This window comes from Enoplosus armatus, chromosome 5, assembly GCF_043641665.1.
Source record: "Enoplosus armatus isolate fEnoArm2 chromosome 5, fEnoArm2.hap1, whole genome shotgun sequence".
NCBI classification, from domain to species: Eukaryota; Metazoa; Chordata; class Actinopteri; order Centrarchiformes; family Enoplosidae; genus Enoplosus; species Enoplosus armatus.
Window position 1 is genome coordinate 4,296,828 of NC_092184.1, and position 19,867 is coordinate 4,316,694.

At 41.2% G+C, this 19,867-nt stretch overlaps 3 protein-coding genes across 4 annotated transcripts; 2 read left to right on the forward strand and 1 right to left on the reverse strand.

Annotated features, from left to right (window-relative positions):
• Positions 1-1,174: 1,174 nt before the first annotated feature.
• LOC139285229 (inositol polyphosphate 5-phosphatase K-like) lies at positions 1,175-10,499 on the forward strand. Its single transcript, XM_070905742.1, has 12 exons — positions 1,175-1,416; positions 2,024-2,128; positions 2,225-2,333; positions 2,477-2,593; positions 3,011-3,186; positions 3,438-3,549; positions 3,654-3,763; positions 5,899-6,130; positions 7,608-7,745; positions 7,831-7,914; positions 8,011-8,115; positions 8,243-10,499. The coding sequence occupies exons 1-12, from the start codon at positions 1,175-1,177 to the stop codon at positions 8,336-8,338; spliced, it is 1,626 nt and encodes a 541-aa protein (XP_070761843.1). The 3' UTR covers positions 8,339-10,499.
• Positions 10,500-10,815: 316 nt separating this feature from the next.
• Positions 10,816-15,427, forward strand: tekt1 (tektin 1). The gene is made up of 8 exons (XM_070906416.1): positions 10,816-10,859; positions 11,523-11,711; positions 11,820-11,985; positions 12,597-12,725; positions 12,895-13,041; positions 13,226-13,451; positions 14,548-14,744; positions 15,157-15,427. The coding sequence occupies exons 2-8, from the start codon at positions 11,546-11,548 to the stop codon at positions 15,314-15,316; spliced, it is 1,191 nt and encodes a 396-aa protein (XP_070762517.1). The 5' UTR covers positions 10,816-10,859; positions 11,523-11,545; the 3' UTR covers positions 15,317-15,427.
• A 642-nt stretch (positions 15,428-16,069) lies between these two features.
• On the reverse strand, positions 16,070-19,803 carry xaf1 (XIAP associated factor 1). Of its 2 annotated transcripts, none has more exons than XM_070905962.1 (7): positions 19,598-19,803; positions 18,400-18,535; positions 18,253-18,309; positions 17,736-17,964; positions 17,558-17,622; positions 16,918-17,163; positions 16,070-16,833 (listed from the first exon to the last, which is right to left on the reverse strand). In XM_070905962.1, the coding sequence occupies exons 1-7, from the start codon at positions 19,633-19,635 to the stop codon at positions 16,801-16,803; spliced, it is 804 nt and encodes a 267-aa protein (XP_070762063.1). In that variant the 5' UTR covers positions 19,636-19,803; the 3' UTR covers positions 16,070-16,800. The 2 variants fall into 2 exon arrangements, with proteins under 2 accessions (XP_070762063.1, XP_070762061.1); XM_070905960.1 differs by having other exon boundaries at positions 17,558-17,625.
• Between the last annotated feature and the right edge of the window lie 64 nt (positions 19,804-19,867).

Below are 19,867 nucleotides of genomic sequence, written 5' to 3' on the forward strand. Positions count from 1 at the left end.
TGGAGGAGAATGAGGAGCAGTCAAACGCCCAGCAGACAGACGTCAATGTGAGGACGGGAGACAACGTGGGAGAGAGCTTCAGGTTGGACTCTTCCTTGCGACCATTGTTGCCAAACATATACAGAATATAAACTCCAATTGAGGGCCAGGGCGTACAAGAGAAAAACTATTTTACAAGCCAAACATTTCTCAAATAAATAACGTTATATAATATTTTTATAGAATATAAAAGAGCATGCAAGAGTGATCTTTCAAGCTGCTCCAGATATCACCTCATGGACACTATGTTGTGTTGTTCTTGTAGCCATTTGGCCTTGCTTTCTTTAGATGGAGATGACATTGTCCAAGTTTGGCCATGAAGTCAGTAAGAAAGACAGGCTTTACGATGTAGACATTATTGACTCCTTCTCTCTTCACCTCTTTAGTCTGACATTTAAGCTCACAGCTGTACTTCACAGGAGTATTTCTGTTATTTAATTTAATTAAAGGTTTGGGATTGGTAGTTGTCTAACGCTTCATGTCAGTGCCCGCCGTCAGTCCCAGAACTCCAAGGCTCTGCCTCATTCAGGGCTGAATGTGCTCCAAGACTAAACATAGCGCAATGTTTGCCAGTCTACAAATCTGTCTGCATCCTGGCAGGTGGATTAGGTTGCTCAACAACACACACCTAATAAGGATTTGAAGAAACAATGTGTTGCCATCCTGCCTGAGGAAAGAGCAGCCGGGAGCTCAGCAGCTTGCAAATGGAAGTAGTTTTTATGTGCATGCACGCAAGTTGGTTTCCCAATTTTTTTAAGAGGCCTAATGTTGAAACATTTTACAATGAGATTATACATAGTTTTTAGAACACAAAGAAGACTTGTACACAAATTAACCAATTCCCTAATTACTCAGTCCAACTCTGGAACACCCAAATCCTTGAGCCAGGACTTTCTTCATTTCACTCAGTGGTTTGATTCTACAGAAGCAACCAAAGCTTCGGACTGCTCATTCGGCTTTCTTCATGCAATCTAAACATACTTAAAATTGTCAAATTTTGGATTTTTTTTAAAAGTACACTGGCAACAATTTTTGGTCCTGTCGGAAATACTTTCTGCATTCATATTTTGTAACTCCAACACTCGGGCTTTCGAGACAACAGCCGACCTTGCTGCACTTAACACTTTGAGCCAGAATGGATGAAATCAGTCGGCTGTTAGGCACCACAGGGCGCGTCCGCTCTGACAGCCTTTCCAGTGATGCCACGCAGTCGACAGGAAGCAAACTGGTTCTGCGTCATCGGCTCAACCAGCTGATGACCTGCATGGATGACTTGGACCCCAAAAACGAGCTGCACGAGAAAGTGGTCAAGACCCTGGATAACGCCTTCCTCATCTGTGGCAAGAGGGCCAACAAGCCGAAAAAGAACAGTTTCAGGTGGAGAGCAAACGTCACCTCTTCGCTTGTCGTTTCTGTGTTTTGAAGCTAAAGAGTTTGCATTTTTGCACCGGAATAATGTTCCTCCATTTTATTCAATTCTTTACTCTTTTCTCTTTTTGCTTTTCTCTTTAAAGTGCTTCATGGATTTATCTCCCTAGGGCTCAGTGAACTGCTTTATCACTGGCCAACAACATTTTACTGTCATGGCTAAGCACAGAAAATTAAACATTATGGATGTTGCGAGTTTGGGTGTAAGGATGACTGCTCTCATTATGTGTTAACTGTAGGCGCCTGACCTGCTTGTGGTGGAAGCACAGTGCTTTTACTCTAACAGCTTTTACACTCAGATTATGTGCTCGTCTTTGGTTTTTGCCACGCTGACTGAAGCTTAGCGATTATTAAGCTCAAAGCATAGTTCTGTTTTATTTTGTGATATGATGCAGCTCGATGTTTTTCAATTGTAAGGTGATAAAGTTTATTTTAAAAGTCATACCTGATAGCTTATTCCGTTCTAAACATTGTCGGATTATTATTGATGCAGTATGTATATTTCTGGGTGCAAGTGCTGCTCAAATGACTATTTTTCCATCTTCTGTGCCTGCAGGCTACACATGGTGACGTGGAACGTGGCCACAGCTGATCCTCCAGATGACGTGGCCTCACTTCTTCACGTGAACTCCCCAAAGAGCCCAGACATCTACGTCATCGGGTAGGTGGTGCAGAGAATGTGAATTGATTGGTGGGGTCAGTAATTTGTTTCTGTAACTGGGCCAGACATTTAAGACTATGTGTGTTTGTGCGTTAGCTTGCAGGAGGTGTACTCGAGGCCATTGAGATTTGTGTCAGACATTGTATTCGATGACCCATGGAGTCAAGTGTTTATGTCCACCTTGGCACCACGGCAATATGTCAAGGTACACATTTGCTCAAAACACCCTCATACACGTGCACACACATAAGTGGTGACGCCAATTTCCACAGATAAACACAACAAAGTCTTCAATGGCTGTTAATTACAGTATTATGCTGTGCTGTAATTACTTTGTGTGCGTTTCAGGTGTCATCCATCAGGATGCAGGGTCTGCTGCTGCTCTTCTTCTCAAAACTGGAACACGTCCCTTTCATCAGAGACATCCAGGCCACCTACACTCGCACAGGTGTTTTTGGTTACTGGGTGAGAAATACACACACACACACACACACGTTAAAAGAGTGACTCATGGTGGGCAGTAAAAAAAAAAAAAAAGATCAAATTGACCTGGCACCTACATTACCCACAATGCAACTCAACCGAGACTCTAGCCTGAATCTGAGATGAGGAGCGGTCTACAGAGGTCTGGTAAACTCACTCTGAGCTAACTCCACACCCCCAGATTACTTTCATTCATCGTTAGACTTCAGCCCCAAAAGACTTCACACAGCTCCGTCTGGAGACAGTAAAGGCTTTATACTACTTTTTTTCACATATGCAGTAGTACTCCCCAACACATCACTGATGTCTCTCTCACACAGCTAAAAAAAGGGATGAATAGTGGAGAATAGTTTAACAGAACTTGCGGTTCCTCTGTTTCTTATCTCTCTTGGGCCTCAGGGTAACAAAGGTGGCGTGTCTGTCCGTCTGTCTTTCTATGGCCACATGCTCTGTTTCCTCAACTGTCACTTGGCTGCTCACATGAAATATGCCACAGAGAGAGTGGACGAGTTTGAGTACATCATGGACACGCAGACCTTTGACTGTAAAAAGGCTCCAAGAATTGTTGACCACAGGTGAGCAGATACACAGAATACAAACCCCAGTTTACCCAAACAGATGTTTTAAAAATATGACAGATCTTAAAGGAGATCTTGAAGCTTCCTTCATCTCACTGTATCTGCACCAGGTCAGTTTTCTGCTAGTATAAAATCTGCACAGTCACACATTCGTTTTCTTTCATTCTTCAACATTTCTAATTTCTTTATTCATCAACCTGCTTTCTCTTGGGGTCTTTCCTCCCTCCTCTGCCCCTCTCTTGGTCCAGGCTGGTGTTCTGGTTTGGAGATCTCAACTTCCGAATCCAGGACCACGGCATGCACTTTGTTCGCTCCTGTATCAACAATCAAACCTACAACCTGCTGTGGAGCAAAGACCAGGTTTGACACTTAAAGAATCACACAGCTGCTTACAGCATGATTAACTCCTGCTCATATGAATGAATATCATACAGGTCATGAAATGTGTGTGCTGTCATTCTCAGTTGACTATGATGAAGAAGAAAGAACAGATGCTCCAGGAGTTTGAGGAAGGACCTCTTGACTTTCAACCCACGTACAAGTTTGACTTAAACTCTGATACTTACGACAGCAGGTAACTGTTTCCGAGTAACACACAAAAAATCATCATCATAACCAATCCTAATTCATCATAATGATACTTTTTAAATTAAATTTTTTTTATTTCTAATACTTGCCTCTTAAAATATTAATTTATATATATTTTATCTACACCTCTTTTCGACTTCACAGGCTCTACAGGACATGGTTTGGCTTTAAGTAAGAGTTCAAAACACATTTGGGTCCTCATCTTCCTTTAATATATCATGTCACCCCTTTTTTAATCCACCTAACTGCACCTCAGTATGTGCGTATGTACGCACATGCTACTTTTAACAAGATGCTGTAAGTAGTATCCTCTGTTTTATGCAGTATAATAACTTTAAGTCTTCACCACTTTTCAAAGGCTTAAGGAAGGTTATCCTCATCTGTAACATACTGCAAATTTAACAAACAAGCAGGTGGAACTAACAGTCTTTTCAAGACAAATGTCAGATTGTCTTTGCGAAGAAAAGACTGAAGTGCTTGTTTATTTTACAGATGATGTCTGAGCTCACAGACCTGTTGCTGTTAAAGGTACAATGTGGAGTTTTTGACCACTAGTGGCACCATGGAGCAATGTTTTTATGAGCGGATCCCAGGCGAGATGCATATTCCTAACATGTCTATCATGTTGTTCTCCTGATAGACAGCTGGTGGAGGTAGTGCACCAAGAAACATAGTGGTGGGACAACAAAATGTAGGGAATTTTAGCTCGAAAACATTGATGTAAACAATGCAGATTTTGAAATATTTAAAAATTGACTTTACAAATGTTTTATGAGGAAGAAAAGGCATTCAACGCATTTGTTAAGGATGAGAAACACTTAATGTAGATACAACTCTTTGTTTACAAAAAAACTCCACCGGGTACCTTTAACTGGCAAAATATCGGTAGTCCTTATTAACCTACATTTAACCTACAGTGTGTAATGCCATCCTACTGCTTTCAGAGCTTGTTTGTATAAAAGCCAGTGAGTAAACCTCTCTGGGTCCCAGAACAGCTGCTAACAGCTAACATGCATGGCCAGAAATAGATGTTTTAGTAACACAAGCGCTATGACCGTGGATAATTCAATATGTGTGTGTTGGATTATAACTGGATGTCACCCTGTTTACAACAGCTAATGTAATGTTCTGTAAAAATGTGCATTGACTTCATTTTATGATTACATTTTACAGAATTTTATGAATGCTTGAAGTAAGGGTAGTAATGTATTAGTCACCACTGAAAATGTGGGGGGAAGTGAAAATGGACAGTGCCTCGCTATTAATGAGTATTAATCTGCTCTAGTCCTCCAAAAACAGCGTCAGCCTTGAAAAATATCCATGTCTGACCTTTTAACGTGAATGAGAGGCTCTGCTACCAGGAGCCATGATGGCCAACAGCTGGTCTCTCTAATGGGACATGTGAGATCAATGAAGAAAAGGCAAACGACACAGATGGAGACGAATTCAAGTTTGTTTCCACCTGTGAGGGAGAGGTTGACTGAAAGAGTGAGAGAGGCAGACTCAGAGTCAGCATAAAAAAGTGTACATCATTCCCAACATGAAGCCATGGTGTGCTTCTTCAGCTCTGCTAAACCGCTGTGTCATTTCAATGGTGTCTATTTAACTCCATGGCACAAAATAGCAGCTTTTATGATGGAATGTGGTAACAAACTGAACCTTTACCTGTTGTGCTGGATGCATATGCTGGTGCACTGAGGCCCACAATACTTGCACCTTCCATGTTAGCGGAAAATGGAGTCAGCGGGACATATTCATCACTCACTACCTCCCGTCCCAAACAGAAATCAGACAACATGAACATGATGTCAGATGGAATAATGAAGTGAAACAAAATGGTTTGGTCTAATTATCAGGCTAGTCAGAGCACAGCCACTACTGAAATATGTATGTTATGGAGGCCTGGTGTTTGCAGAGGGGCTTGTGAAAACTGCAAAATGCTTTCATACGCCATCATCAGAGGAATAGATACTGTACCTTGTTTCGTGTCATTATTTTTCGTCCATCACCCAGTCACGTCACAACATCCTTGATTGTTGCTATGAAGAGTTGACTTTGTCTCCTAACTAAAGCCCGCCTTTCTGCTCTCTGTCCGTTCATCACCTGTAACCACCCGTCCAGCGGTAAGAAGCGGAAACCCGCCTGGACCGACAGGATTCTGTGGCGGCTGCAACCCAAAGCCCCGCCCCCTGACGAGCAAGATGAAGGCGGGGTTGGACTGGATGTGAAGAAGGTCAGGCAGCTGGAAGAGGATGAGGAGTACCCGCTGAAGATCAGGCAGAACTTGTACACCAGCAACATGGAGTACAGCGTCAGTGACCACAAGCCTGTCATCGGCGTCTTCACGCTGGAGGTGAGAAGCTGGAGCACTGGCTGTGCTCTCCAGAATGATGAATGATGTCACTTCCTATCTCACTCGCTCACCATTTATCCTCTCCTGTCTGACAGTTGATTGGATTACATGCATTTGTCAGTGCTTGTTTTGTTATGGGAACAAATCCCATGAAAAGACCAAAACCAACAATGAATGTATCCTACTAACTAAGTATTGTGTGTGTATCCAAAGACTGATATATCTCATTCCTCTGTGCTATAGAGCTCCCAAACACACTCACACATCGCCACATTGTTGCCCTGGGTGACATGTTTCTTCATTACCATCAACACGCACACTGTAGTTTAATTTGAATCAATCCACAACAAAAACACTCTTTTCTCCTGTTTGAGTAACTTTTGCTAAAAACTACAGTGCCCATCTATTTAAGGGAGTTACCTTGCCTTTTTCTTTTTTATATTAAAGTATATATTTGTGACCTGTTTTTAAAGCCAGACAGAGTTGCATCAAGGAAGTTCAAAATGCTTGATCATCATGTGATTCACGTAGACTTCAGATAGTTCCAGGAAGTTCTTGGTGGGCAATTAGATTGCGTAAATGTAATACATCCATGGTAAATACAGAGAGACAGAACTGTGATTTTTGGTAATTAATCAGAGTTGACACAACTCTCTCTCTCTACATGGCTCTGGGCTACAGAAAAACCTGTGGGCATACGCCAGAAGAGGGAGACAAAGGTTCCGGCCTCCAGCTTAACATATTTATGTCTTTAGTAGGAATAAATGGGCTGAGATCCTGTGGGGGGCTTTTGAAAATCGGAAAGTATTGAGAGACAGACAAAAGCATTTGTGGTTTTGGTCTTTTCATGGGATTTGCAATAACAAAACTGTAGAATTTTGCCAGCCTTATCCAATCAGGAGGCCATGGTTTCTGTTGGTTACGATAATATTCACCTCAGTAATTACTGAGATCTGGAAACACTTGGCCGATAACTAGGCCAGGTTGATATTATTTTTTTGCAGATATATTGGTGTTGGTATATATTTCGGCCAAGAAGTTACAACAAATTGCCGTACAGAAATGCAAACTAGGTTTGAAGTCATTTAAAAACAGTGTCCATTACATAGTTTGTCCACCAGAGAGCACTGACAAGCTGATTTCTCAACTGTAAAAGTATGTGTCTTGGTCACAATTTTAAAATGAGTAACAAATCGAGGGGATCCATACATCAAAACTGATCTGATTGTCTGACTGCGCCTGTTTCTTTCCCTGTCTGACTTCTTTTTAGCAGTGTCACCCCTTCACTTGGTAAGCTATCATAACTGATAGAAACTGTGGCCAAACCTTCCAAAATAAGATCCAAGTTGTAATAACTGGATTTATCCTTTAAAAACCTACAAAAGTTCTTCCATTTACAGATTCATTTGTACAACATTTCCATTCAAAAGTCAAGATCATTTCAATCGTTCAAAAGTTTATTTCCCCACCCGTCTAGCTGAGGAAGATGTACGGGACTCCTCTGGTGAGTCTGAAGCCAGAGGGCGACTGGAGCGCAGACATTGATGCTATGGTTCTCTACAGCCCTCTGCAGCCGTTCCCCTCCAGTACGTGGGACTGGATCGGGCTCTATAAGGTTAGCCAAACGACAGCCGTTTACCACTGGCAGTTTAAAAGTGGTATTTCAGTATGACAGTCTTGAACATGTGTATGAAATTCAGGTTGGATTCACCAGTGTGTCGGACTACGTCACCTACACGTGGGTCAAAGACGACGAAGTGGCCTTCAATGAAGAAGTCATCCAGGTAGTAACTCGACGACAGAGGAGTTGGACATCTATTTTGACTCATTACCTGGAGAAAAAGCCCACACATGATATAAATGCATCTCTGTTTTTGTAGGTCTATGTAAGTAAAGAGGAAATCCCTGTGCGGGGAGGAGAGTGTGTGCTGTGCTACTACAGTAATACTCTGCAGTGCATCATTGGAATTAGTGAACCATTCAAGGTGAGTAATAAGCACACACTGTATACCAAGAAGAATCTACTAATAAAAATGTATTTCCCTTTCATCCTATTTGACAACTTGAAACTTAGTTCCTAAGCCCTAAGTGTGATCTGCTGGTCTCTTTTAGGTCCACGAGTCCAAGGTTGCCATTGAGGAAGGCTTGGTGCCTGAGAAGATCAACGGACTTGACAAGACCGTTGCGAGTGAAGACCTTTGGAACTGATCTATCAGGAGTCACAGATGTGGTATGATGGAGAAATGGATGTGTTTGGGCCTGGATTGGCTGAACTGCAACAAGGCTTTTAAATTCTTCTATACATCCCTCTCTAATGCTACCAGTGTGGCTATTAGTTACTCACACCTCTCTGGTCAATACACTTTTTTTACGACTGGTCTTAAGGGTCACATTTATAGATAAATATAATAATACAGAACAGAAACCACCCTTCCTTTATTGACTTGTATAAGTTTCCTGAGAGCGCAATTCAAATTTAAATTGGACTTACATTGAGCAAAGAAGAGCCAGCTTTGTGTCCTGGCCAAAAGCATAATAAAATAACAAACTTGTGTGAGGTAGCATTATAGAATATGATGAACTGCTTTGATTGAATGTTGTATGTTTGGTTAATGGGGAATGGGAGGTAACAGGTTAGGCGTATTGATGAAATAGAAGGTGAAGTGTGTTGCACGATCCGTACTGGCCTGCAGCTTCGTGTGGTCAGTCCAGTGTGCCCGCTCTCTGTTTAAGGTTGTGTTAACGGATCAAAATATCTGCGTGAGCTCCATATATTAATGCTGAACATGGTCTCACAGCTTGCTTGGGGTGGCTGAAAGAAAAAGCTGGAACACTGAATATTTTAGTTAGGCTTGTTTGGAGGGGTGAAAACAACCCAGTGAAAGTTCACCTGACTGCTACAATTGTGAAAAGGGAATTGCACATTGAACAAATCATTTGCTTTCACATCAATTTGTTCATAAGAAACAAGTTATTTTGCAGTGGAAAACAAGCAATGTCAATGTTCACTGCTTACTTTCAAACGTGAAGAGATTGGTGTCCTTGAGGCCAGTCTGTGGATATATATGATTAATTTGCAGTGCTCATGGCAAAGCCAATGTCATGCTGGAACAGGAGCTTACACATGAAATTCATCATGTATCATTAATTGTCATTTAGCTATATTTTCCATATGTTCATTTCAGTCTGACTTAAAGCTTTAAAATAAAAAAGTAAAAATGTCCTTGTTCAGGAGATAATCAGAGCTTCAAAACTTTAGGAGGCAATAGTCACTATTCACTGTATGTGAAGAAAATAAAGGATAAAATGGGACAAATCCTGTTTTTCTACAACACATTCTATGATGCAGTTTTTGGAGAAATGTTATGGACATTTTATGCTGGATTTTGAGTAGTACTTCTTTTGTTTGGTGGTCCTACAGACATGAGGTTAAGTAGTAGATAATAACTGAATAAAACCTTTTTTAAGACAGAAATAAAGAGAAGTTCAAATGTATTGAGGTGAACTACTTTGATTACAGATGATCTGACTATGCCCTTCTTCCTTTCCACGTTCTTCTCTTCAAAAAACATGGTGGCTTTAAAGTCATTCTTTACTTAGAAATGAGCAGAGAATTATTAGTCCTACGGGACCAAAAGCATTGCTGTAGTATGTACGCTGAATCTCTCCATGGTTTCAAATGTTTTGTATGTTATTTAAAACATTCATAGGGCTCACAGAATATCTCAGCTCAGTGTTGTGAATGGACTGCTGTAGGAAGACGAGAAAAGTTTGCAGTTTAGATTGAAGTAGCCCATCAGCACCTTGCAGTTTGTTTGTTTGTTTGTTTGTTTTTTGGAATATGAATCATTCCCTTTTTAAACTGATTGTGGTAACACAGAGGAATGGAGGACATACAGATATGTTGCACTGTTTATTGTTAATGCATAAGTATTTATATGATGTTACTATTGGTGTGTATTGAGAGAGAATATAAATATTTTGTTTTTAGAGCAGTATGGATTCAGCAAGTGCCTCGGAAATGACTCTAGCTTTACATTTAGTGTACTGTACAATGCTGCTCCATTTTGATACAATATGTATCACTGATACTCACCAGATTATTTATCATAACATGGCATCGTTTTCATGGCCACTTGATTTTAAATATTGCTGTTCTAAACTTTCACCTCCTCTACTGAATTTTATTTTTATTGGCTTGCTGGAATCAGTTATATCAGCCAATTTATGTCACTGTTGTTGCTTTTTTTTTTAAACTAAAAAGTGACTTATTTTCTCAAATAGAAAGAAATGTACTGTAAAATGTACTGTAACAATACCAACAAATGTATAGCTCTGCAAATGTAAGTATTAAATCTCTAAAGTCTCACTTCATTTGTTGTGTGTTTTATTGATTAAGTTATATATTCCGTTTTCTAACGTAATTATTTTTATTGTGATTCATTAGGAGTAGAATTGCTTTTTCGTGTCCAGTGATAACGTTAGATCTTTTCCATCCTGCTCAAGGTGAACCAGTAGTAGCTTTTAACCAGTGACTGTAAATGTAATATCATCAGCACAGTCAAATGTAAAGATGTATTGATTGACAGCAGCTCCAGAAAAACCCACCGTGTCCGCCTATGACGTGTCATCCGTTGCCATAGTAACCATTTGTTTTGGCCCATTTGACCCAGAGCGAGAGGCAGAAGACGTCGAAATTGGTAGTTCGGTAGTTTCTCAACAGAACAAGGTAAAGGTTTGGACAAAGATTCTTGTGTCTCTCTGGGGAAGGTTACGGTAGTGACAAACAACACGCCTCTAATGTCAGCTTCAAACCAAGACAGCTGGCTAACAGCTAACGTTAAGTCAACTTAACTAACGCTAATTTAACGTCAACGTAACGTGCTTGCCAGTTTGTTTGGTGTTAACGGTAACGTTTGCCATCATGTATCGAGGTAATATCATGTTCTCACGAGAATATAATCATCTTGTAAGGACTGTGGGGCCCGTGGTTTGTTGAAATTGAAACTTCCGGCCAGCTAACGCTACATAACTGACTCTTAGCCAACATAACGTTCTCAAGTCAGAAGGAAACAAAACAAAAACTTCCCTTAAAATCAGAAAATTCCAAATATGACCTATACACAAATGTTTTGACATTGAATTACATATTGTCTCTTTGTAATGACACTACTTGTCACATGAATTGAATTCACTATTTATTACCTGGAGATTGCTACTAACTTTGTCTTCTTTTAGTTAATACATTTGTCTCCTAACAAGCATGGCCCAGTGTTGCAGGTGTAAACCAGCCATTTCTCAACGTCCCAGACTTTTTCGATCCAACTGTAGTGAAGTGTTCCTTAAAGGGCAGCCACATTTCTTCATTTATGTCCTTCTTTATGTCTGTCAGTGAGGGACCACCGGTAGAGAACAATGTCTGTCCCGGAGCGCAGTCCCCACCACGGTGCTGGACCCAATCTAGAGAGTATTGAGGTTATGCGGAACCACTCAGAGCTCTTCAGAGCAGAATGCTTGAGGCTGATCTTGGAAACTGACAAAGAAAGCAAACGCATGCAAAATGATGACAACAAGCGACTAGGTAAGTAGGAGAATAGAAATCAGCTGCTCTGTGTTTAGCACTAAGGAGGATGTTGCAAAGACTTCGGAGTGGTGGACTGCAGTGTTTTTATTTTCTTCTGCTGTTCAGATCAGCAGGTCAGAGACATCGAGTTTCTGAAGAAGGAGTTGGAGCTGAAGTTGGAGGAGATTATTGTGGAGACTGATGACCTCATAGGGGTGAAAGCCAGAGTGGTGAAAGCCCTGGAGGCTTGCAAAGAGCCTCTGAGAGTCACTGTTCTCTGTCAGGAGGAGAGGTAAATGGGAAATGATGGAGAAGAGAGGACCTTGAACCATCAGAAGCACAGAATGCATTATATTTTACCACGTTACCCCTGAAACTTCCTGTGCTACTCACATCTAACCTGTCTTTTAGGTTTAGTTGTTCGTGTTGAGTAGCTTAACGCAGGAAGCTTCAGGTGAGGGGCAAACTCTACCCTGGAGAGGTCACCGGTCTGTTACAGGGCTAACACACAGAACCTGCAGACCAATGTAATGGTTGGATCCCTCAAAGGATGCTGTTTACAATAGGGGGTCCTTCAGAAGACCTGAAGGTCCGGCTAAACCTAAACCGTAGACCAAAACTAAGGATGCGGTCAGGCAGTCCTTGTTATTTGTATACCCAAAATGTACAACTTTATCACCAGGACGTTGCCCAAAAAGGACCAAAGAGGGATTAAAAGATAGGTTGAAGCTAAACTTAGGTCGGGATCTTTGTAGGCAGAATTAGGGCTACAACACTAATCTGTGTTCACGGGAAAGAAAGAGGGTCGTTCGAAGTATTTACCTGAAAGATGCTGCATCCGTAAGGATAAGCAGAATAATGGATAAAACACGAATAATGTTCTTTTTCTTCTGTGGCCTGCAGAATGAAACGTCTCCCCTCAGAGAGGCTGCATGATGAGGTGAACAGAGAGCTGCTGAAGGAGAGGGAGGTTATTGAGGGCGTGGCTTCCCTTCTGCAACGTGTAGAAGAGCAAATCACTGAGCAGACACGGTAAGGGAGACGGACTAGGTACGATTAATGGACTCTGTAAAGGAGGTCTCAGACATATGTATGACCTTTCGGATGTTCTAACGTTTATTGTCTTGAAACCTGGAAGGAAGATCGAATCACTGGATTGAGTTGCCAGTACAACCAAGACGAAACATGTTTTGTGTTCCAGGTTGAACCGATCTGCCAAGTACCAGCTAGAGCAGGATCTGAAAGAGAAATTTGAGGCTCACTGCATCGACAACTCCTGTGCCTTAATGACCACCCATTCCATCAACAACCTGCAGAAGTCCAAAAACACCAAAACAGTTCTGCCGAGGTGAACGACCATGTTCTAGTTTACTCCATAAAGACAGGATTATGTCTATGAAAAGGATGATTTGATGATTTGAAATGATTAGTTAGACGGGGTGAGCCATGTTCTCTGTTCTCTGTTTGTCTGGAATAAAGCCGTTTTGTTAGATCCAGGCCTTCGTATGTTTTTAAACCTCTCCCTCTCTCAGCTTGGCAGTGACTCCAGAGCAGTGGGAGAACATCTCAGACATCAACATAGCTAAAGCGGAGCAGCAGAAGACCAACTCTGTGTCCCTGCGGGCCCTGGTGGAGTCTCTCCTGGAGCAGACGGCCGCTGACGCGCAGAGGCAGGTCCAGGCCACAACAGCTGCCTTTCAGCTGAACGTCCAGGAGATCAAGTCTGTCAAGAGCCAGATGGAGGATCAACTGGCCAAGGTAGGGCAGATGAGAGTCTGGTGTATATTTAGCAGAGAGAGGGCGAGTGACGTGAAGGGAAACACAGTCAGGTAATGGGAGGCAGATTTAGTTATAATAAAAGTGAGAGATTGGGAAATAATGTGATTGACTTTTTTCTCAAGAGATGTCAAAAATGTGTTTTTCAAAAAATTCTAAATTGCGGAAAATGTAGTTGGGTGGACGTTAGGGGTTCTTGAGGCTTTTTTGTAGAGCACATTGAGCTGGACTTGTGTGTCAAATTTCAAGCGAATCGGAGTCACGTGTGAGGGGCGTGGCCTTTCCAAAATCGCGGTTTAAAACGTGAATCATAGTGCCACCATCTGGCCGATTGCAGTCTTGTTTCTTGGGAAGCTAATTCACATCATTTCCAGTTAGTGGGCCAAGTTTCAAGTTTGTTGCGAACTCCAACTCACAGCAATCTGAGACGTGGAATAAGACAACAAATAATAATAATAACAATCCGGCACAAACTCAATAGGGTTTCTACCCTATTAGAACACTAATTAGAAAAAGTATGAAAGAAATTCATTAAAAGAGAAATAAAAAGGGAGTAAATAATAAAGAGCTTAGAGTTGCATTATATCTTAACATAAACATTCATTTTTTTGGTTTTATATACTTATTTGTAATAAGTGAGTGCCATTTTCCCCCCAGGATTTAAACTGCTTGTCCATTCCCCCTCACTAACTAAGCGAATGTGCAGTTACACATTTCCTTGCTGAAACCAAAATATTCAGCAAATATGAATGTCCACAATCTTCAGGGCTTACTCTCAATATCGCAGTTTTAGGATTATTTTGCAACGAAACCTTCAAAACATTATTAATAAAAAGAACAACTTCAGAGTGACCAAAAATGTAGACATCTGATAATCTTACATTGGTATACTTTCCAAGTGTTTGCATATTTGTATATTTCGTTCTCAATATGTTCTCTGTGCTCATATTATTTATTTTTAATATGTATAGAACTGTTTTGTGTCATAGTAGCAATAGCTTGATATAAATGTTCCAACTAATTTACCATTGAGTCGAAATACTGGTTGACCCTGGTGTGACACCTCTATCCCCTCTAGATTCTGTCTGAGTTTGCCAGCCAGCAGAGGGTCAGAGAGGATCTCCAAGTGGCCATCACAGAGAATGGGCAGGCTCTGAGTTTGGCGCAGGCCCGGCTGGCTTTGCGCTGCCAAAGGCCTGCCAAAGAGCAATGTCACGATTCAGCACAGTCCCAGCTCCTCGCAGAGGTCCAGCAGCTCACTGCAAACATCACAAAGTAAGGACAGAGCGCGCTCGCCTCTGATGTGAAGGGACAAGGCAAAAAAAAAAAAAAGTTGGACACACAGCTGTTTCAGCTGATGGTTTACATAGGCTATGACCAAGAAATCTAGAATATAAATACAGCAAATCAGAAGAATTCACACATTACGATAACGCAAAGAAAGTGTGTAGAACAGCATAATGAAGGTTTTCAAGGAGTAGTAGATAAACACACGAAGTGGAAAGTACCTACCATGTTGTTAACGGCTGGTTTGGGCGGATTGCATAGATGTTATGACTGATTTCAACGAACAATTGATTTCCTGTTTTCTACTACCGTTCTTCCCATATCGGCTGATGTATTGTTTCGAGATGTAACCATTTAGGACAAGTCATCACGTGGCATCTCTTTATCTCTGCACTCCCAGACTGCGTGAGGCCGTGGTCCAGTCAGTGGAGGAGCAGAGGGCTCTGGTTCGCTGCCAGCTGGAGCTGCAGGAAAACATCGAGATCAAGGCCAGCTCTCTCTACATCGACGAGGTCATCTGCACCCAGCACAGGGAGCCCATTGTCATTCATAACTTCTGAGCTGTCAGCAACAGGAAGGGCCTACACGTACCCGGTATTTCTTTCAAAATGCAGTTATATAAAATCTATTTGAAAATAGATAATAAATCGTTCTCTTTCATGTGGTCTAAACAGGGTTTCACGTTGTGTTTTCTTTAGTTTATTCTAAGGTTTTTTGTGCTACCTGACAAATTCTCAGTAATGGTTACACTGGATCCAATCCTATGAGTTTGTCTGAGTCCCTCATGAAAAGCTTACATTTGACCTAATATGCAAAACCCTTGAATCATTTTTTGTTTTAGAAAAATGATCTGTTACAGAATTGATTACTTTTTATCTGTGTTCCATTTCCGAATGAATCAAATTAATCAAATATCTCCATATTTCACTTCATGATCTGTAATGTGGCAGAAGCTGCAACAAGTAACCAGTGAAAAGATGACCCGGAGATTAATATGCCACTCAATTAAAATGGATTCGTCCTTACATAGAGATTAGCTATAACTAAATAAATATACCCAATAACTGGCAGGTGTAACTAATTGTCGGTTGGAAGCTAACTGAACCAACCGACCACATGTTAGCTTGCTCATTTATTACTTGTTTGACTGGCTTGATGAGTGGAAGAGGTAATATGGTCGACATATCATGCATTATGTTATCAAAATGCCGTTTGATATTAAATTAAATTACATTTCAAAGATAGCTCAATGTACCTCAAACTACATAAAACATAACGCCAACAACATTAGCCTAAATGACATGACATGATATTGCCCTCTTACTCTAGATACACTATTAACTATACTATATTTACTATAAAGTAAGATAATCCTTTATTAATCCCTCAGCGGGGAAATTTGCATTGTTACAGCAGCATACAGACATAAGTAGAAAATCAAGATATAATAAATAAAAACAATAAAGACTGTTGTAAAAAAGCTACTAAAACTGAATAACAACTATAATTTACAAATACTACCGACTAACACAGACTTCATATGGACCAAGAGCTTTAGCCTTGTGAGATAGTGTTAATATTACAGCTGCAACGATTAGTCGATGAATCGATTAGCCGGTCGAAAGACAATTAATTGCCAACTATATTGATAATCATTTAATCGATAGTCATTTTTCAAGCAAAAAACGTCAGACTTCGTTTTTGCCTTTTATGTTAGTAAGTGAAGAGTCTTTGGACAGTTGGTTGGACAAAAGAAGCAATTTGAAGGCGTCACTTTGGGCTCTGGGAAATTGTGATGAGCATTTTGCAACGTTTTTTCAAATTTTATTATACTAAACAGTTTACCGACATATTATTATATTCTAAACCACTTTCTCTTCATGCAAGTTGTGCACACACACTAATTAAACAAAATGTCACTAAGAAGAAAATGTAAACTCTCATTGAAAATTCTAAAGTAGGCCAATAACAAAATGACATTTCAACAGCTCATATACAGGTCTTCCTGAAGCAGCTTCTCCATTCTGAGGAGTTTTCTCTCTCTCTATTTCAAGAGAAGGTGGATTTGGCACTTCACCTAAAAACACAGAGGAGGGGGGGGGGGGCTCTTAACATGGGAACCTTTCAAGATTGTATGTATTGTGTGTCGCAGGATTGTTACCTTATGCCACCGTAGTGTGAACAGGGGCAGGGCCAGATGACAGTGGGGGCAGGTGCTGATCTGGTCTGGGTCACCTCCATCACCCCAGGGACCAATGCCGGATCTGTCTGACAGGGTGGTTGCCTTATAGGCGCTGCTTAGCCAAGAAGTGGGCCCCTGCCTGGAGAAATCGCCCTCATCCTCACTCTCTTCCTCCTCTGACTCAGCCTCTTCATCATGCCGTCTGGTTGCTGGAACACACTCCAGCTGGTTTTGGGGGACCCAGACAAAGGTTGTACTTGACTACTAGTTAGAAAACCACTGTGCTGTTCTGTGTGGATTTGAGCTTAAAGCAAGACGATGAGAGAAGAAAGAACACATTCTGCCTCTTGCAAATTAAAACTCCTAAGCAGTGAAACACACCTTTGCTCAATTCAATATGTCTGATATCTGGTCTGATATGACGAGTAGCTTATGGTGGCTAAAGTTAGCAAATGTTAGCAAACATATTGCTGTATAACGCACATCACTGAGTCTGTTTGCTGACTTAATGACTCTTATCCAGTTGTGCTGCTGTTACAATAGCCTAGCATTTCAGGAATTTAGCATCTTCAGGAATTGTTCCCATAATGTCAGAGAGATGCTTGCAAAAAACGTATACCTCATGTTCCTCTATGTCCTCAGCTGGAAATGGTGCCATGCATCTGCCACAACTCACTGTTATTTCTGCTGTGAAAAAGAAAACAGGCGTGGTAATAGTTTAAGAAAACAGGCATGGTAAAAGTTTAATTAAAAAAAAAAAACAGTATTGTGGAAGTTAAAAGCCCACATGCCCTTACTCTTGTTTGGTGGTAGTTTGCTGGTAGTTTGAGGAGGACCTGAGCCATTGTCAGTGGCTGAGCAGGTCAGGCTGTGCCCGGGCTGATCCCGCAGGGTGACGTAGCGGCCGCAGTCCCTGCAGAGCTCGGTGCGACTCCCACAGACCAGTTGGTGTTCGTCCAGCTCCTTGCATGGCATCTCCAGCTCGCAGAACTGACAGCTCTGCAGACGCTCCACACACTCATCAGACTGGGGGGGTCAGAGCAGAGCAGAGTCAGACATACTGTATTTAACACTCTTATGTCCCTAGTGTGGCTTAAGCTTTTTTTCCATAATGCAACAAGATCTGTCTTTCATTACACCATCCCTTCAGGGGACGGAGTTTGAAAGATGTAGGTGTTTACTGCCCGGTAACAAAGAACAATGAAAATACATAATAAACCAATAATAATGTGTTCAAGATGTTTCCTATACTGTCAAATATTAAACTATAACTTATGTCCAGAAAAACAGCATCAGCAGTACCACTGGACTTACCTCATGATCCTTTAGGTAACAACGTTCCATCTTCTGGTTACACTTGGAGCATCTCACCTGCCAACAAACACAGGTGTAAACCTACAGAGAATACATCATCATGTTGTGTGTGTGTGTGTGTGTGTGTGTGTGTGTGTGTGTATATACCTGGGTGTGCTGTTCCTCTCTGTGTTGGTTCAGTTGATCTCTGGGAACAGCTTCATCACAGTCAGGACAAACACATAAGAAGCGGCTGCAGTGCGTTTCGTGCAGAGCGAAGTTGGCCTCTGCAACCTCTCTGTGGCTTAAAGAGAGAGAGAGAGCGGGAGAGGGTCAAGTTTATGTGGGGGTCAAACAAGGGGGAGGATTATGTATTTTTCTTTTTGCTGAAGGGAGGATAGTCAGAAGGTTTTTTTTTTCCAGAGAGCAGGGGAGGGTGCTTTCATTTTTTCTCACTCCAAGTTTACATTTAAGCCTTCCCTTGCAGGATTTATTAAGGATCAATTCGTCACAAATGACAGCTTTGCCGTGCGCTGTGGGTCATAAAGAAGCACTTTGTCAAACGCAGAGTGCAACAATCCTGTCTGTGTTACACGCCTTTATTTTTTCCATCACGGTCAACCAGCTAATAGGACCAGTATGTCACACAAAATACATGTGGACCTTAATAGGCAGTAGTGATTTAATGTCATCTCTATCAATAGGTGTTCACTCCTTCACTTTAGTCTGCATCATAACAGAGCGTTTATAAAAGTGCTTTATAAAGTTATGGCCTATAGTATAATTCATATTCAGCCTTTTATTTAGTATCTTGACTTCAAAAGCAGGACAGGGTGTTCCTATAAATAAGACACATTACAGATAAAAATCTCAGAGAAAGGTTTAGTAGTGGGGCACATCCTGTTGATACATCAGTTTTTTTTATCAGTCACCTTTCTGAAATGTTTTGATTTGTTCCCATTGTCCACTGAACTACGGTCAAGTAATGTGTCCACTGTGGTTAAATCTGCCCTGCTCCTAAATAAAGGCTGTCTCAAAGTGAGAGGCAACTTAACCCCCGCCCTAGTTAATAATAGCCCTAATATGTACTTAAGTGAAAGTACTGGTACAATGATAGGATTTACAATTTCTTACAAATATCGTCACATAATGCACCAAGTGTTGGTACAACTGTTAACTTCATAACCGAACATTCAAACATCCTATTCAATCACAGCTATGCCGAACTGTGACTCCAGAAACGTCCGTATTGGTTCACGTTCAACGAACTGTATCTTCACTGCCATGACATCAAAACAACTTTAAACAATCCGATTGTTGATGTGACCTCCTCCAAAAAACACTTGCATATAAAGTTAACTCTCACCATTGGCCGCAGGTGCGCGTTGCGTCCTTCTTATCCATCGACAGAAATCTATAAAAATAAACACTGACAGAAGAAGATTAGTCTGAAGTTTCTGACTGACACTTTCTGACTTGAGCGTTTCAATTCACTACAACAGAAAGTGAAATGGTGTCCCACATCATGCTGTTGTTTTGCCCACCTGCCACAAGGTGACGCAAAAGATGGTTTCTGGTTTCTGTAGGCGTTTCAGGTTTTAGTTTACTCTTGGATTGACTGTGCTGTGAACTCAGA

Bases quoted from the DNA above. Each gene is read 5' to 3' on its own strand.
- LOC139285229 (XM_070905742.1), top strand. From the start codon at position 1,175: ATGGATGAAATCAGTCGGCTGTTAGGCACCACAGGGCGCGTCCGCTCT. The intron at 1,417-2,023 runs GTGGAGAGCAAA...CTGTGCCTGCAG, and splicing joins CCGAAAAAGAACAGTTTCAG to GCTACACATGGTGACGTGGA. The intron at 2,129-2,224 runs GTAGGTGGTGCA...TTTGTGCGTTAG, and splicing joins CCAGACATCTACGTCATCGG to CTTGCAGGAGGTGTACTCGA.
- tekt1 (XM_070906416.1), top strand. From the start codon at position 11,546: ATGTCTGTCCCGGAGCGCAGTCCCCACCACGGTGCTGGACCCAATCTA. The intron at 11,712-11,819 runs GTAAGTAGGAGA...TCTGCTGTTCAG, and splicing joins TGATGACAACAAGCGACTAG to ATCAGCAGGTCAGAGACATC. The intron at 13,042-13,225 runs GTGAACGACCAT...TCCCTCTCTCAG, and splicing joins ACCAAAACAGTTCTGCCGAG to CTTGGCAGTGACTCCAGAGC.
- xaf1 (XM_070905960.1), bottom strand. From the start codon at position 19,635: ATGGATAAGAAGGACGCAACGCGCACCTGCGGCCAATG. The intron at 18,536-19,597 runs GTGAGAGTTAAC...TCTCTCTTTAAG, and splicing joins ACGCGCACCTGCGGCCAATG to CCACAGAGAGGTTGCAGAGG. The intron at 16,834-16,917 runs GTAACAATCCTG...CTGTGTTTTTAG, and splicing joins TCACACTACGGTGGCATAAG to GTGAAGTGCCAAATCCACCT.